This window comes from Zalophus californianus, chromosome 3, assembly GCF_009762305.2.
Source record: "Zalophus californianus isolate mZalCal1 chromosome 3, mZalCal1.pri.v2, whole genome shotgun sequence".
In the NCBI taxonomy this organism is placed as follows: Eukaryota; Metazoa; Chordata; class Mammalia; order Carnivora; family Otariidae; genus Zalophus; species Zalophus californianus.
This window is the reverse complement of record NC_045597.1, coordinates 149,808,208-149,827,676: the sequence shown is the minus strand read 5'-3', so window position 1 is coordinate 149,827,676 and position 19,469 is coordinate 149,808,208. Positions and strand designations below refer to the sequence as shown.

The following is a 19,469-nucleotide window of genomic DNA, read 5'->3' as shown; positions in this document are numbered from 1 at the left end:
TCTTTTTTGAAAAACTTTTAGAAGAGGAAAACCAGAATCACATCAAGAGCTCAGAAATAGAAAAGAAATGGTAAAAGGAGTGCTGGTGATCTGAATCCATTTCAATATATAATTAGAACTAAACTACTAGGGGAATTACAGTTTCAGAACAAAATGTAAATGTTGCAAATCCTGGCAAGTAGAATCAAAATGAGCAACAAAATCCGGGGAGTGGAGCATGCTAGGAGGAGGAATGTAAGTAGGCTATCTGCCTCATCATTCATATATACACTGTCAAAAACTGAAATGTGATGTTCAGGAAAAATATAAGGATGCCAGATATTTAATGACTTTCATAAATGTCTTCCTTTAACGTTAGAGCAATCTTTTAGTAATTAATATCCCTTGTGGCAAAGATACACATTCCTGATATTTAGTAACTCCTTTAATTCACTTCATCTCTTCGTTTGTTAAATGCAAGTAAAGTTCAATGCTTTTTACTGTAAAACAGCATGCATATTATAATTTCTTTCTTATAAAGCTGATTCACCCAAACTATCTATTCATTCCCAGCCTCATTCTCCTTAACTATTCAACTATTTGCAGTTTAATGTTACAATTTCGCTGTTTAATGGGAGATATTAATAGCCTTAATCTCATTGGGCATTTGAGAAGATTAAATGAGATGACAGATGGGAAATGCACAGAAAGTTACTGGTACAGAGTTTATATACTGTTGAATGTTATTTTCTTTAAATCTATCTATCTATTCTTGCATTTGTATTTGTTCAGAGAGAGTCCAGGTTACCTGGACTTCTGGTCCAGGTAAGTTAACACTGGGTTATTTCTGCCTGAGAAGATTTTGAGCATTGTGTTGATTTCTATAGTTCTGTTTTCTATACTTCTGTATATATTTCTGTATTTCTGTGCTTTTCTACACTGCTTAACTTTTAATAATTAGCATTTATCATGTTTACAAAATAATAAAGTTGTTATTCTTAGCAAATAATACAGTGCAGACCTAAAATGTGAATAACTGCTTCTTCCATGTTTTATTTGTGCCCTCTATACTTTGAGATACATTTTTGCTCAGACTATGGTTGCATAAATTACGTCCGATCTTGAGCTCCCCATGGCCTTTATTTTTACTGCTTTGCTATCACAACTATGCAAGTTACAGAAAAAGGAGATGCTCCAAAAGTATCTGCTACAAAGACTGAGACTGGACTCTACTTGTACTTTTTTGAACATGATTTTTAAAGGTTCAGAAAAAAGAACTGCTTATTCCAGCAGGAAGAAAAAAGAGAAGATAATAAACACTTTCTTGGAAACTGAAGAAACAGGCACACAACAGGAGACCATTCTTAAATGTAAAAATATGCATAATTGCTATGGAGATGAAGTTTCTCATAGTTCATAAGATTAGAAAAAAGACAAAAATGACTTTAGTTGATTTAAATATATGTATGTACATATTTCCTAAGTGATGAAAGATTACTTCTTCCAAACATCTCCTAAAATGTAAGAACACAGTCAGCTGGAATCTTAGTTTTGTTAGAAGAAGCTCTGTCTCTGAAGTGAGTGCACTGCTCCTCTTATTTCACAATACCCGAATCAAATCACAAAGAATTCTGGAGACAACTTTCTTCCACCTAACGTCTTTCCAATTGATATTTGAAATGCAACCATATATCCACTAATAATGCTGGTTCAATGTTTAAATCTAAATAATTTGAAAACCCTGGTATTTCCTGCTGTATTTTATCTCCCATAGTAATTCCTTCTTCATTCCCATTTCTCATTTCTCATAGGTCCTTTGTTCAAAAAGGTTCACTTCTTTCCGAATTTTCTTCTATTTAGCTCATGCTTATTTTAGTTACTCACCAAAACTGCTTATTGAAATCAATTTGATAAAAAATTTGATAATTTTATTTTTTTTTTACATTTTCAAACATTTTTCCCCCAAAACTATAATATTCCCTGGCTGTGCTTTTGGCCCAGATCTCTAAATTTCATATTCCAGGCTTCAAAATGTTACTACTTGACCCCTTTGAGACCAAATCAGACTTCTCCTTTTTCACATTCTTCGGCTAATCTTGTTATTTCACATAGCGCCAAACAAATCCATGTAGAAATATGAAATAAATGACAAATGTATCTAACATTCAGAGAATTCCCCATTTAAAACTAGGTGCTCTCCAGTTGAAGTATTTAAAGATAAATAACACCATAGGCATTTTTCATCAGGGGATTATATTAATATTAATACCATTAGGCAAAGCAGAATAAGACAAAATACTTTACAAAAGCTTAGACTTTGTGGCCTTTCTGGTAGGGAGGTAAATACATAGACTTTACTTAGTTTCCTTTAGCTCACATCTCTGCTAAACTCCTGGCTAGTTGTAAATGATATCCAAGGGATCAATTAACAGACAGAGCTACCTAGACAAACCAATTTCACAATTAACATATATAAAGGGAAGACAGGTATACATACTATATTTTGTCTTTGGATTCATTCATCTGCTTGCTAAGGAGGTTTTCTCTTTAAAACTGGGAATAGTAAATTGCAATGGAAAAAAAAGTCATGAATTTTGCTATTATCTTGTTGTGTAAGCTTGCGCCTCAATTTATTTTATCAAGAAAGAGATGGAATTGGAAGATTCTTGAAGTCCTTTTCAACACAAAGTCTATGAATCCGTAACACAGTTTAAGAAAAAAGACAATGTAGTCCATAGTGAAATGTTATAAGGAATAATTAATATGGAGTTTTTAGTTTCTATTCAATAATTTCTAACAGTTACATGATACTTTTTAAGAGAATTCTCACATGTAAAGTAAGTTTACAATGATGATCACCTTCAAAATTACGTTAATTAGACTTACTGTGGTGACCATTTTACAATATACACAAGTATCTAATCATTTTGTTGTATACCTGAAAATAATATAATGTTGCATATGTCAATATACCTTCATAAAAAAAAAGTAGTAATGAGTAAATAAAATTTTTTAAAAATAACTATTTCAGTTACCTGAGAAAACTTAGGGAAAAAAAAACACAAGCATCTTCTAAAACAACCATATGCTTTTCAGAAATTAGTTTTATAAGTTCATCTCCAGAATTGAGAAATTAGGTGATGTTAGGTGCTTACTGCCATTTCTCTTTTTCTATTTATTCTTGTATTTCATAAGCACATACCAACTATAAAGTCATAATTCAACAAATTTCCCATTATTACTATATTCTTTGTTTCCAAATTATTTAGCATGAAAGATTTATAGCTTCACATTCTAAAGAAAGCAATGGATAATTATGCTAAGCGAAGTAAGTCCATCAGAGAAAGACATGTATCATATGATCTCACTGATATGAGGAATTCTTAATCTCAGGAAACAAACTGAGGGTTGCTGGATTGGTGGGGGGTGGGAGGGATGGGGTGGCTGGGTGATAGACATTGGGGAGGGTATGTGCTATGGTGAGCGCTGTGAATTGTGTAAGACTGTTGAATCACAGACCTATACCTCTGAAACAAATAATACGTTATATGTTCCAAAAAAACAAAAAAAAGGAGATAGTAGGAAGGGAAAAATGAAGGGAAGGAAATCGGAGGGGGAGACAAACCATGAAAGACTATGGACTCAGAACCATGAGAGACTGGACTCTGAGAAACAAACTGAGGGTTCTAGAGGGGAGGGAGGTGGGGGGATGGGTTAGCCCGGTGACGGGTATTAAAGAGGGCACATTCTGCATGGAGCCCTGGGTGTTATATGCAAACAATGAATCATGGAACACTACATCATAAATAAATAAATAAATAAATAAATAAATACATACATACATACATACATAAATACATAAATACATACATACCACCCCCACCCCCCCGCCGCAAAAAGAAAGCAATGGAAAAATAACATACTATAGCTATTTTCCTCTTAAAGCATGTGTCATGTTGCGGTGGTACACAAAGGAGCATTTCCAAAGAGTACAGATGCAGAATTATTACCTATATATGATATAGCATATATCACTTTTTTAATTGGAAGAATGATAGTTAATGTTCAATTTTTATGCTTACACTACAACTTTAAAACATTTGGAATGAATATATTCTCCACATATTAGCATTATTAAAAACCAGTTCTAATGTCTAAGAAATCTTTTTTAAAAGACTCTACAAAAATTTTTTTTTTTGAAATGGTCCCTATGCTTTGAGATTAACTAAAATTCGTTTTTGAACAAATGAATCACATGGAATGCAGTTAAGCTCTACGGTTTTTGCTTTCGTTTTTGTTTTGTTTACATTCCCCTGGTATCTACAACCAGCAAAACTGGCAAATACTTATGTTTGCTGCTACTCTAAAGCTGCTCTAAAGAATCTTAGGAATTTGGAATCCTAAACCATTTTGGACGTGTCAGCAATACATCTCATCAATTATAAGGACGTATCTTTTGCCCAAGTTTCAGTGATTTCCACTGGGTTCCATTTGAATGTTTTCTTTGTTAATTTCCTTTTGTTTGGACAATGTAGTAGATATGTATTTCTGGGACCCAAATTTTCTTCTGTTAAGTCACAAACCAATATTAACATTTCACTGAAGGGTAATTTATCATATATTCACCAAAAATAATTTGAGAAATCGTTAGTAAAATGATTTAGTTACATTAAAACCTTCCTTTACCATGACTCATTACGCCACATAATGCTGCCATTTTCTCTCTTCATTAACTTTTTACTTGTAAAACTCAGTAACAGTTTTATGATGTTTTGCATGGACTTTCTCATCTTTCTATATTTGACTCTAAGACCAAGATGATCTTTGGATTAACATCCTGCTCTGGAATGCAGCTATTGAAAACTCAAGGTAACAGGAAAGTACGATTACAATGGTATTTATCTTTAACAATCAAAACCTTCTCTTGTATATAAACCTACAAAGTTGGCACTGTTGGGTCTCCTGTCATGCTTGCAGGAAAACCCATTGCTTCCCCCATTGAAATTCTCAAGCTGGTTCTCATGGTTTCTGATGTAAATGGAAAGGATACAACACCTGACATGTACTCTAAGAACTTTGTTCTGTTTTTCAGAGAATAATGCAAATGCCACATTATTCTCAAGAGATAATAATAACTAGTGAGACTCCAGAGTTGACAGAACACTGGCTATCATATTAATGATAAGCTTTTGATATACAAGACATTGAGTGAAGAGGTTTTTAATATATTAACTCATTTAAGCCTCCTAGCAGTACAATGAAGTAGGTACAATTACTAATCTCATTTTACAAATGAGAAAACTCAAGAATAGAAAAGTCACATAATTCAGGTATTAACTGAGAGAGCTGAACTTTGAACCCAGACAGTTTGACTGGGAAGGGGCTGCTCCAATCCCCGAAATAGGATGCAGCAACTATGAAGCTATTCTGATAAAATTCTGGTAACATCAGTGGAGTTGGGATACAGCCTTGTTATTGTGGGGTACACCTGGGTTCTGATTTCTCCGTATCAATGACTATTGAGCAGGTTTGCCAGAAGTTCCAAATCTAAGTGGCTAAGATGTGGATTTCAAATACATAGGGTAGAATCCTCAAGTGCGGGGCGCCTGGGTGGCTCAGTTGTTAAGCGTCTGCCTTCGGCTCAGGTCATGATCCCAGGGTCCTGGTATTGAGCCCCACATCGGGCTCCCTGCTCGGCGGGAAGCCTGCTTCTCCCTCTCCCGCTCCCCCACTGCTTGTGTTCCCTCTCTCGCTGTGTCTCTCTGTGAAATAAATAAATAAATCTTAAAAAAAAAAAAACAATCCTCAAGTGCTAACCACTTACTGTCATATTTCAGATTATATCTGTTTTTCATGGGGGTTTTGTTGTTCTTTGTTGTTTTTTGTTTTTGGAAGCCAAATAAGAGCTTATAGGCTATAAATGTTGAGGACAATTATGTTGTGAGGTTGAGAAAGCCTGGCAGGAAACCACAGGACTCACTCACTCAGGAAGATACCGAGGGTCACAACTCAGTCAAGCCTTCTCTCTCATCAAACATACCTCCTGGCAAACTGCTTGTTTCACACATGAAACTCTGGTACCTCTAGAAATCCTTGAAATATAACATCACTTGCTTTTTAAACTTCTCCTTGACATTCATATTTTATCTTTTTGCTCATAATCTATTTAATTTTCTCCCCAAATTCTTTGTTTCTGGTGCCTTTTCCTTCTCCCCAGGAGAAGTCGTAAGTTTTTAAGGTCAAGGTCCATGTTCCCATTTGTTTTCGATTCCCCCACTTTTAAAACTTGCAACATGGTAAACTGATAATCAAGGAATGCTGACTCTCTTTACTGCAGAATAGTGCAAAGTTGTACATATGGTAATCTCTTTAGAATCGCATTCTTCTTCTGTATCTTAGAAAAGCTCGGTATTTCATAAGTACACCAACCTCTTTTGGGATAATGATACATTTTAGAATAAAACATTTATCAATAAGCGCTTTTGTATGAAACATCATAATTTTTCATTTGAAAAATGACCATTAACACCAACAGAATAAGTTCATTAAAGTAAAAGTTTTCTAGTATTTCACCTTTATAGAAAAGACGGTTCAGCAGGCTCATCAAAGGTTGGAAGGAATGGAAAATTCCATGTTCCTCCTTAAGGGTGATCAAAAACAAATTTTTTAAAATTTCTGCTTAATGTTCTAATTATAGCAGAAATGGAAAGCTAATACACAATCCATCCATAGGCCCTATCAGCATTATCTTCAAAATCTGCCGAGAGGCCCGTGGCCTTTCTCCTTCGGCGCCTCCTCAGCCTCAAGCCACCATCACTTTCCCCGGGTTCCTGCACTGCACTCCTGAGGGAAGTCCTCCCTTGTCTCCTTACAGCTAATTTAACCCTGTAAGAAACGTGTCTCACATCTTGTCATTCTTTCTCTCAAAACTCTCTGAATTGAAGGGTTTGCAAATTTTATAGTGGTCTATGACGCCCTATAAGAACTACAAGACACCAGCTGTCCCATCTGCTCTACTGGACCCATGTCTCTGGAACTTCCCTGCATTCCACTGTGTTCCACAGCATTCCAGCCGCCTGGCCCTGACCACTAGTTTTTGACTAGACAAGTACATGCTTGCCACATCTGGACTACTCTCCTCTCATGTAGTCACATGTCTCCCTCCCTCATTCTCTTTAGGCTTCTGCCCTCCTCAGAGATCTTCCCTGACCACTGTGTATAACAGAGCAGCACCCTCCTTCCCATTTCTCCCAATCCCCGATATCCTGCCTTCTCTGCATTGCAATTAGTACAGCCTGGAATACTATATTAATAAATATTGTGTTAACATTATATATACTAATATACATATATACCATATAATACATAACTAATATTAATACGATATAGCGGTTAACATATAAATAATACAAATCAATATAATAACCAATGTATTCACAAGTAAAAATAAAATTTTCTTAGCAGGTGTTTCTGAAAAAGTTATATTATTGTTTATTATATGGAAAGCCCAGGAGGGCAGGATTTTATCTATTTGGTTTACTAATCAATTCCCATTTTTCTAGATCAGGACCTTGCATATATTAGGAACTCCATTCAAATGGATAAGCACATGTGTGAATGAACAAGTGCACAAGTGAACCTATATTTTTACATTATACTTTATTTCTCTATCATTCCTATCATGCTTACGTGCATATTTCAGAAATGATTTTAAGATGCTATATTCAATGAGGGCATGTGGTTAAACTTACATGTGGATCATCTCTTCTATTAAAAACTTAATGGCTCTTTTAAGCAGCTCCCCCTATTATTATTTTATGATTTAAATTGGTTAAATCTGGTGAAGTCTTTCATACACTTTAAAGGCAGGTTACCATTTAAAGGCAGTGGCTTTCATATTCAATGACTATGAACCACAATTTTATGAACAAATTGATGTTTACCATATGCATTCTAAAAATGTCGTTTCTTTTTCTTTTCTGTTCTATTTCATCTTTAAATACATGCCTCCTGTGACCCACTGCATTAATTTCATGACTCCATTTTTTTCATGGAGCATAGCCTGCAATTTGAAAACATCACTACAGAGTACACAGGATAACATGCAGAATTCCCAATGAACTGGTATTAAAGCTGTCACTGCTCATTAAACAAACAAACAAAAACCCCAAAACTAATGAACCTTATACAGAATAATACTTCTGAAAGCAACTAATATTTTATATCCACATATGGTCTGAAATAAGCATATTCTAAATATTAAATGTGAATTTCTGAAATAGAATTTTATATAAAAATGAAAGAATGTGGAACTAAAATATGTTCTTAAAAAAATTAAAGAAATTATAACATGAGGGGTGCCTGGGTGGCTCAGATGGTTAAGCGTCTGCCTTCGGCTCAGGTCATGATCCCAGGGTCCTGGGATCGAGCCCCACATCAGGCTCCTGGTTCAGCGGGGAGCCTGCTTCTCCCTTTCCCTCTGCCTCTCCCCCTCTTCATGCTCTCTCTCTCTCTCTCTCCATATCTCTGTGTCTCAAATGAATAAATAAAATCTTTTTTTAAAAAAAAAAGAAATTGTAACATGAAAGCAGATAACTATTACTTTAAAACTGAAAACATCTAGATGTAAACGTTATTACATGTTTCACCAGGAAGAATTACAGTTCTTGAACAGCTCTGGTTAATTTATCAGGTTATTTTGTAACCAGCGGATCCCAAAAGTGAATGAAGTGGTGGAAATCTTTTAATGGTATGATCATTCCCTCTTTTAGCCAGGATGAAAATAGGTATTTTTCTTTTCCCCCACATACAAATTATTCCTCTGTTGCATCAATTTTCCTTGCAATATTTAGCACATCTTTATTTTCCACTATATGTTTATCTATTACCCTGTATACACATAAGACCACACACCTGGACCATTAAAGTTAACTTCCTAAGAAGCTAAACGTCATCCTATCTCTCTTGATCCAAATCAACTTTCAGATCACTAAAGATTTATCTTCCTAAAATCCTACTTACTTAGTTCACTACTCAGACTCCTTCTCCTGCCACGCAAAGCCTTCCCAACTCAACTTTTTAGCCTTGCCCGGCATTCGTACTTGTGATGGTCAATGCTATGTGTCAACTTGGTCAGCTTATACTATCCAGTTACTCAGTCAAATAGTAATCTAAGTGTTGCCATGAAGTTATTTTATAGATATGATTAACATCTATAATCAGCTGACTTCATGTAAAGAAAGAACAAGCTGGATAACAGGAGTGGGTTTGATAGAATCAATTTAAAGGCCTTGAGAATAGAACTGCTATGTCCCTAAAGAAGAAATTTTACGTGTGGTCATCTCCTGCCCAAGAACTTTCAGCATGCCCTTCCTGATGGCCTGCCATATGCTTTTCAGACTTGCCTAGCCAGTGCCAAAATTGTGTAACCCATTCCTTGAGATAAGTGTATGTGTGTATACACATCCTAGTAGTTCTGTTTCTCAGGTGCAACCTTGACTGATAAAATACTTTACCATCGTTAAGTACTTTATGCCCCAGCCCAACTCTTGTCATATTCAGTTTGTACCTTAGACCTTAAGGACTCTACTCATCGTCCTTCAGATATCTCTGCGTGAAATGGTCACTCCTCCCTTGTTTTGATCCTTGGAAATCCTACCTCCCTCCCACTTTCATAAAACAAGAGTCACACCATTCTCTGAATCTCTATAGCTTTCTGTTAAATGACATTTGAATGACACAGAACAGGATCTAACTTTTATGTTGCTTATTTTTGTATGATGTTTCCTTATGACGATAAGATCCATGAGAATATAAGACGTGTCATATAGCTCTGAAACTTCACCAATATTCAGTGAAGTTTCAGTAACAGCACCTTATACATATCAGCAATGTAGTGGATGACTGATTAATCAAGTGTTATTATATACATAAAAACAGCAAATCTCTGAAGTCATATCGACTTCAGTTTTTTACTCTGGCTCTGTCTTACAAGCTTTGTGACAATAGGCAGGTTACTTAATCTTTCAGCCTTAGTTATCTCTTACGTAAAGTATAAAGTTTTCTCTTATGTAAAGATTAATAATCACCATACTGAGTCATGGAAAATAATAAATGAGATCATGTATCTGGCATGTATTAGGGCCTACTGAAATGTAACTATTTTGTAATTACTTTGGAAATATTATGCATTAATTCATCAAATGTACAGAGCCTGTATTTTTTAAGTACTTATTTGATTTTAAGTGGAGGATCTTTTTCATACATTTATTAACCTTTTGTATTTATTTTTCCTTCTTTTTTGTTTCTTTTTCTTTTTCTTATTGCTATTTTATTGTGGATTTTTAAAAGTAGATTTTACATCCAACATGGGGCTTGAACTCAAGACCCCGAGGATCAAGAGTCATATGCTCTATGGTCTGAGCAGGTCAGGCACCCCAAGAGTCTATATTTTTTGTTGTTGTTGTGCTAAGGTACATCCTATGGACATTGATTTGGTTTTCAAGTGGCACGTACTCTAAAGAGATATAGAAAATTTTCAAAACTAACTACTAATGATGAGTTTGAAATGTTCCACAAAAAAGGGGAATTCAGAAAAAAATAATGTTCTTCAAATAGTTGCAACACTACTTGGTACACCTGACATATATTATAGCTCAGGAGGCCATATTAGAATGGACAAAATCAACCTGCTCTTCCATAATTTACTGACCCCAGTCTGCGAAGATGTTTTTGTGCCCTCTACTTCATGTAGAATGTCTTATAGCTGTTATGCACCTGTAAAATAGCACAGGCAACTTGTCCGTGTAGACAAGCAGATCTCCATTGTTCACATCAATCCACAGAGCTTAAGTTAAGGACAGTTCTAATCAGGGGTGCCTGGGTGGCTCAGTTGTTAGGCGTCTGCCTTCGGCTCAGGTCACAATGGGATTGGGCCCTGCGTCGGGCTCCCTGCTCAGCGGGAGCACTCTCTCTCTCTCCCTCTCCCACTCCCCCTGCTTGTGTTCCCTCTCTCACTGTGTCTCTCTCTGTCAAATAAATAAAATCTTTAACAAAAAAAAAGGATACTTTAATCAGAATCTTTCAATCCTTTATAAACTAGTTTTTCAAAATGAGACATTTCAATCATATATAAAAATAAATATGTGGTGGTTTCACTTAAAAGATATGATTCTAGTATGATCGATAGTATTATCAAAAACTGAGCATGCCCTTTAAAATAATAGTGGTTTTCAAGATTAATTTTTTCTAAATCGTTTTCATATAGTTTCTCAATAGCTAATATGAAGAATATCTGTGGAAGAGATAGATAATATTAACTCAATTTTTCTCATTCAGCTAACTAACCTTTTCATGCTAAATCATGGCAATCAAACCTCATGTTAACACTAGAGGGAAAGTCCTAAGCATTGCAGTGATCTCAACCATATTAGCTTTACACTGAAAATATTTTAGAGTATTTCTTTGCTACAAAGTCAGCAAGAAAAAATGGAGTTGCCATACTCTACAAATCTCACTGCTGAGCAACAGCTCTGGACGAATCTCTAGATGGTCTTAATAAATGCTTCTTCCTACTGATTCAGACTCAGACCAGCACTTAAGACGTTCTCTATTAAACAGCATTGATTTTCTGTTCAATATGTGTTTTTTTAAATTTTTCCTGAAATCATTCCTTACAACTCATCTCATTATATCCCGGTATAGAGTTTGCTAATTCATAAATCCTTAAGTTCTCTTTATGAAAATAATTTTATCATTTTCTGTTTTCCCCATGCTGTGTCCAAAGGTCAGTTACTTAAATCTGACCCACTTGCATGTTCCCTAACACAACTTTCTCTTCTGTGTCTTCCAAGTTTAGATTCAGATTTCTCTGAAATCTATTTCAGGTTTTGTGTTCCCTAATTATACAGTAACACCTTTCTTTAAGGACCTTTGCTTTGAAGATATGGAGTACAGATTGCTTCTATTTATTAAAATGAAGAAAACTGAAGACGAAATTCAAAAATGTACTTTTTCTATGTTTTCTTAAGTTTAAGTTTTGTCTCTTTTTTTGAATGAAAATTGCATTCATTAAATTGTAGCTCATTTCTCTCATGATCAGGTTAGTTTTTACATTCGTCTATGCAATGCAACATTAAAATGCTTTTAAAGGAAGCCAATTTGTTGGTTGTTTTATTTCCTACAGGCCATGATATTGCAAATAATTTTAAAGATAGCTAAATTATTTGAAGAAAATACATGCATGACAGACAGAAATTATAAAGAATACTCTTTATAATTAGATAAAATTGGAGTGACGGGAAAAAAGAATTACTTATTTGGAGAAAAAAAATCACTTCCCATACTATATATTACAAAATTACTTACGCAAACTTTTTTTTTGGAATCATCTACTAGGAAATGCCAATGCATAAGCAGTCCTTCTTAGATCAACCATGAATTTAATAATAATACTGTAACAAAATAAATTAAATAAATATCATATAAACCACTTTACCTTTGCATTATAGGGAATGTAATGTTTTGATAAAGCTTCAGGCGTATGCATCCATGTTTTGTCTGCAATGAAGAATACACAAGGTTAAATTCAATTACACGTTCTGAGGGGGTCATTCATTCATTAGCATAAGGAGTCTGATATGGGTGGGAGCATTTCTAAATGGATTCTTTTGCTAAATTGAGAAACAATAACTAGTCACACAGGAGAACGGTGTAGCTGGAAGGTGCTTATAAGATTCTTTCTTTGATATAAAAGTCCCTAGCTTTTCCTTTAAAAAGTATTCAAATAATAAAGTGATACTAAGTTTCTAAAGAATATAAAAAAATAACTCAGTGGAAGACAATTATATCAATTATGTGATTATGTGACATCTTTCTTCTTTCCATTTATACTTTCATGATTTACAGGGTTTTTTTTTCCAATTCCCTAATCAATAAATCTTAAATCTTTAAAATATTTCTTAGATTAGTGTAAGAGAATATTAAAAATAAATGTGACTAAAAGAAGATACTGAAAATAATTTGAATTGTATATTATTGCTAGAAATAGAAAAAATATTTTTCATTCAAGTTTGAATTTTATTTATATATTCTACACATCTTCCAAAGCATTTTGTGGACTGTGTAAGTGGGGAAAAAACAAAAAACATTAAACAAATCAAATGTGACCATTTTTTGGAAACTAAAATTTTAATCTTCAAAAACTATTGTCTCCTTTAGCAGAGTTTTGTATTTTATTCCTCATGGAATTTAAAAATTTAGAATAAGTACTATGAACACAATAGAATCAAAGACATATTTTACCATGGAAAGTAGTAAATAAGTACATACTCAAAGGAAAAAGATTACTAACAAAGTGTTTTCAACATTCAATTCGGAACATTTGAAAATGGCGTTAACAGAAATTAGTTTGATAGCAATAATATGTTCTCAAACTGGGGGAATGTGAAGAAAAAGAAAAAGGCCTATATTTCTGGAATGTCAGTTATTTTATACCATTTGGAAAATAACGCACTATAGTTATATTAAACATGTTTATGGGGTACAATGCAATATTCATAAGAATTTCTAAGACAAAACATGAGGGACTGGTAAAAATCCCAACAAGCTCATGGTGAATTTTAGAGCTCTTTCTGACTACTAAAGTGGATATGTGATGGTTGTACTTGGGTGATGGATTCTGAGAAGCAATACATTCTAAGCTTCAAAAAGCAATATTGACATACTGCCAATAATATGTGAAATTTTTATTTCCTGTAAGGATTTTTATTTTAATTACAGTTTTCTCTTTGTGACTGCTACTGAATAGTGATATGATTAATTCAAGAATAATTTGTACTTAGATTTAGGATACAGTCTTGCCCTTGTATATTAAAAGAAATAAATCACAATACACCAGAACAATAAAAACATCAAAACAACAAAAACAAAGATCTACCTTTAGGAAACCTTAAAAAAAAAAAAATCCAATTTCTTTTTTTAACCCCTTAACTCAATTTTTCTCATGTCTCCTTTTCCAAGATATACAACACTGCTCAGAAGGATATAAAGTCTAACTCTGAATATAATGGTTCATTCCAACCCTGAGGAAGAGGGATAACTGCTTTCTCCTATAAGCCACTATTATGGGAAAACTGATGATACTACCTCTGTTATAGTTTTGTATTGCAGTGACCTAGAAAGAGGAGAGTTATGTCCAGCTGGTACTGAAGACAGATTAAAATAATCACAATAGTAAATGACCAGTAGATAAACTGCAATTGCTACAATGACAAAAAATCTACATTCACATTACCAAGGGATGATGGTTTAGTGGGTGTTCATTACATACCTCCAGTACAGGCAGCATACTTATAAAACCTGAAAGATCCCTAAAATGCATCCTTACCGTCAGCCTAATTTACACTCTGGCAAAAGAAAAAAACTGACCGAATAAAACTATCTATATTAACTCCTATAGATGTGCCTGCCCTTGAAGAGTGAGCATAGACAATGGTCTCTGGTCACTACCTATGCCCACAAAAGCAATCAGATATACGGAAATGGTACAGAAACAGCAGCATAGACATTCAGGAATATGTCCCCTTCCTTGAAATTACACTGTAATCACTGACTCAAGAGTAAACAGTCATGTAAAGGGAAATGCCAACATTTCAAAATATTTGGCAAGTGTCAAACCACTATGGCTGCTGGGTCAATAAATCTTAGTGTTCAAAATGCATTTAGATTAAGAGCTCATCAAGAACAATGTAGTAGGGGCGCCTGGGTGGCTCAGTTGTTAAGCATCTGCCTTCGGCTCAGGTCATGATCCCAAAGTCCTGGGATCGAGCCCCGCATCGGGCTCCCTGCCCCATGGGAAGCCTGCTTCTCCCTCTCCCACTGCCCCTGCTTGTGTTCTCTCTCTAGCTGTTTCTCTCTCTCTTTCTCTGTCAAATAAATAAATAAAATCTTAAAAAAAAAAGAACGATGCAGTAACTTCATTATTTCTGTATCACCAGAGTTTAGCATATTGAAAGCATCTTCTTTGAATATATCAAATTTAAAACTAAACGTTGCTGGGTGAACAGATGCATATGAATGGATTATAAAAAGGGAAATAATATTTAAATATTGAATTTTAAGTCCTATGCACTGCGATTATATCTACTCATCAGTATGTCAACTGGTAGGTTAAAATAAAGTGCAATTAGTTGGATTATTTAATCACATTTACTTACATTGAAAACTTTATGTTTTACTAAATTACTCAGTTTTGACATAATGAATAGAATATAGGATTTTAAAAATTCAAAGAGAAGGCTAACGTAAGAAAAGGAGCTATACAGTGGGTATTATATAAGACTGATGAATCACTGAGCTCTACCTCTGAAACTAATAATATACTATGTTAATTAATTGAATTTATATTAAAAAATTAAAATGTAAAAGTAAAAAGTAATCCAAAAAAAGAAAAGGAGCTATAGAACAAATACATTCATTAAAATTTATTTGATGATTATGAAGTCAAGACTAATTTTTACAGATCTCTTCAAAATAGTCCAAATAATGCAATTCTAATACATTCAGTCTTTTTTAGAAGCTATAGCATTAGAGCATTTGCAAAGAAAATCAGTGAAGTCAATAGCTAATTCAAGCGAAGAATACCAGACAAAATACTAACTGGAAGAGTTGATAAAAAGAAAAGTATATATATATATATATGTTTGAGTTTAAGATAACAATCTCTTTGCCTTAAGCTTCTGAGGTTCAGGACGATTTAGTAAGATTGCATGTGATAACCAAGTAAATTGGACACTTATGAAAGAAAAGCTTTTACTGATTAAAGACCATCTTGCTTTGTTTAGAGTAGAATATACAATGTATGCTGATACTAGTTATCGGAAACATGACTAAATTATATATTCTCTAGTGGTACAATTACAGCTCCCAATTGTCAAAATATATGACTTCTCGCATAAAATTCCATTTTTCTAGCTCAAATTAAAATTCAACCAAATAGTGGTATTGGTTGAACTAGCAGCAGAGGCTCTAAGTGTTCTTCCTTTAACATACTAAATGAGAGTCAGAATTAATTGGTAGGGAGAACTTCCAGTATCAAGTTCTAACTTGAAATTAGAGTAAAATATTGATCAATAATCTAATATTCTAATATTGAGGATAATTAATCATTAGACTTGAGGAAAAAAAGGAAATCACAGGAATTTTTTTTTTAAGATTTTATTTATTTATTTGACAGAGAGAGACACAGCGAGAGAGGGAACACAAGCAGGGGGAGTGGGAGAGGGAGAAGCAGGCTTTCCCGCTGAGCAGGGAGCCCGATGCGGGGCTCGATCCCAGGACCCTGGGACCATGACCTGAGCCGAAGGCAGACACTTAACCGACTGAGCCACCCAGGCGCCCCACAAGAAATTTTTTAAAGAGAATGAGGCAAAGCAGGAAAAGAACAAATGCTTCTGTTTCCTGATTCTCTAAATCACTCCAATTTTCCCCATGGCTGTATTCCCACTGTCATCAAACGAAACAAATATACAATTGCTGGTTACTTGGGATTTCTCCATGAAAAATTCCAACATCGTCTTCAGCTAAAGAGAAATTAGAAATTGGGAGTTTCAACTTTAAAACCATGGGAAAAGAGAGTTGTAAGCAAATAAAAAAAGAGTCTAGAAGTGTTTTTTAAAAATAAGATAACCGGGCACCTGGGGGGCACAGTCAGTTAAGCAACCGACTCTTGATTTCGGCTAAGGTCATGATCTCAGGGTCACCAGACTGAGCCCCCTGTTGGGCTCAGTGCTTAGCGCGGAGTCTGCTTGTCCCTCTTCCTCTGCTCCTCCACTCTCCCTCTCAAATAAATAAATACAATCTTTAAAAAAATAAAAATAAAATATGATTAAAGTGATGAGTTGTGATGAAAGATTTTTATTACTTCATTAAAATACTTCTATGTCTCATAGAATTATTTCTAGATTCTTTTTCCACTAGTAAAAGAAATTTAAAAGAAACATTATGTTACTTTCAGTATGTGTTTTAAATCAGAACCAAGCTACAGACGACAATAAATGTGATTTTTGCCTTCCCCTTATTCAGAAAAATAAGTAAGATAATAAATTCCTAGTTTCCCGGGGTTGAAAAGTGCCTGAAAGTTCACATTACCTAACTCCCTCCTGAATACATTAATCCTCTGTACCACAGCCAAACGTTTGAGGGCTTCTCACTTTCATAACAATAAACGTTTGTGCTTCCAATAATTCCATTATATGTTTGCACAACTTTGTGGGAATTTCTTCCTGCATTACATCAACGACCTTGTAATTTATACCTATTTGACCTTTATTAAACTTAGTCCCATGACCACATGACAGTCCCTCAAACACTGAAAGGCCACACCAAGGGTTCTCAAGTTCTCTGCCACCATTCCTGTTCCAGGTTGAAAGTCCTGAAGTCTCCCCAGCCTCTCTCATCTGGGCATGTTACAATGTGTCAATCAATCCTTTAAAGCGAGAACACACCATGCTGGACTTCATGGAATAGAACAGAACAATCTATTTTGTGGTTCTGGACTGTTCATTATTCATATATTAGAAAATTAACTAGAACCTTCGATAACTACACTGTTGACTTAATTCTTCAGCTATGTTTTACCCACACAGCACTTAAGGTGTACCTTCCAAATAATAACAGTATATAAATAGGAATGAAAGTGTTAGATTTTCTGGACCCATGTTCATCAATTTACAGTATCTTACTGAGTTTATAGTGTGGAATATGACCTAACTGGTCATTTCTCCCGCAAATATCTGTTAATTCTACCACATCAGTTTATCTCTTCTCATTATCAATCACTTACGAAGTTGAGTAGCATTTGTTTAATTATTCTCTCCCACTTCACTGACAGCATATTAAACAGGACAGAGCCCTGTGTCCATCACTAAACTTCTTACAGAAAGACAAGGATACATTATTTTAACTTCACTGAACTACATAAAACTATCAAAATTTTTCAATCTTTCCTATATCATGAAATATTTGTCAAATGCCATGCTTTACTGCCCCTTAAAAGAAAACATTTAACTAGCTGTTTCTTTCATTCCTATGCTGATAATTATTACATATTACATTTATATTTACTTTACCTCAAAATTAATCACAGTTATTTTGGCCTCATTGCTATGAATTTACCTATCATAAATCCTCACATATTATTCAATAAAAAGTGAAGCATGTGCACACATATACAAACATGAATTTAAATCACGGTAAACTTACATAAGCCCAGGAGTTTAGTACTATATGGCTACACAATCCAGTAGGACTAGTTTCAGACCACTTTATTTTTTGGCAGTTTCACAGCACAGAATAAAATTGCCAGGAAACATACTCTCATAAATGTATTCTGAACTAAATGTATTAAACAATTCCACTCTCATTAGGGTGATAACCAAAAAAGGTTAATTAGCAATGTGTGCATATTTGTGTTGCTCTATTCTAATTTCATTCCTGAACCATGTGGTTTGTTAACAGGAAAAACTGAGTGCTTAACATCTCTGCCTGATTTTCACAGTGACACTGAATTGACCCCCAGGTCCTATAAACTTACCTTTCTTCCTGCTAAAAGCACGGTTCATGATGATCAGCCAAACAGACGTTCAGTTCAATCACACTTTATATCCTAGAAAAATAACAAAATATTAAAGCCTAAATACATATTGACCAATCTTTTATGCAAATGCATTTTAATCACAAAGTCTTTTAAAACTGGTTTTAAATATTTATAAAGAATATTATGAAATGCCCCAAAAGACACTGGGTAAGAATAAACTGGAGTACTCAATATTACAAATGGCACAACAGGTAAGAACAGTATCTCAAATAAATTTCCTGCAAGGTTCATTAATCTTCTTGCCTTTTTCCTATTATACATCTATCATTAATTGTATTGATCTGCAAACTTAAGGAGAAAGAAGATTAATACTTTTCTCTTAGCTTATAGGTAAGAGATGTGGTACAGTTTGGGGTTATGATTAACAGTAATGAATAAACAGAAGTTTTGATTATGACAGTGGCAATCATGTCCCTCTCCAACCAGGCTCTGCCAGGCGGCCCTACGCCCCAGGATGCTCTTGGCAACTGCAGCCTGATCTCTTCAAACTGAGACGATGGCACCCTATCATATTTTGAAACCAAGAAGGCAGACCTGATGATCTCTGCATTTGCCTTTAGGATCATTTATCCTTAATCTTGAAGAATAATGCATGCTCACAGCAAAATAACTATGTTCCAGTCCTATAGGGTCTAAGAAGTCCAAAAGCCTTCCTTCATTTCATTCCATCTCTATCCCCCTCAGTTGAAACTGGCAAAGGGTTGTTTGGCCACACTCTTAGGTATTCTCTGCTGTATGAATAGGCTGAGAATTTTCCACATCTTTAAGTACGATCTCTTTTTTAGTTTTTTACGATTTTATTTATTTATTTATTTTTGTGGCGGGGGGCAGGAGA

At 34.6% G+C, this 19,469-nt stretch overlaps 1 protein-coding gene across 6 annotated transcripts in view; it reads right to left on the bottom strand.

Annotated features, from left to right (window-relative positions):
• Positions 1 to 19,469, bottom strand: part of GULP1 (GULP PTB domain containing engulfment adaptor 1) — a 250,008-nt gene that overhangs the window by 74,320 nt on the left and 156,219 nt on the right. For all 6 annotated transcript variants that reach the window (XM_035726826.1, XM_027590735.2, XM_027590733.2 and 3 more), the window contains 2 exons: positions 18,572 to 18,643; positions 12,476 to 12,537 (listed from right to left, as the gene is read on the bottom strand). In XM_035726826.1, coding sequence (XP_035582719.1) covers positions 12,476 to 12,537; positions 18,572 to 18,599 — 90 coding nt within the window. In that variant the 5' untranslated portion in view covers positions 18,600 to 18,643. The remainder of the gene's footprint in view (positions 1 to 12,475; positions 12,538 to 18,571; positions 18,644 to 19,469) is intronic.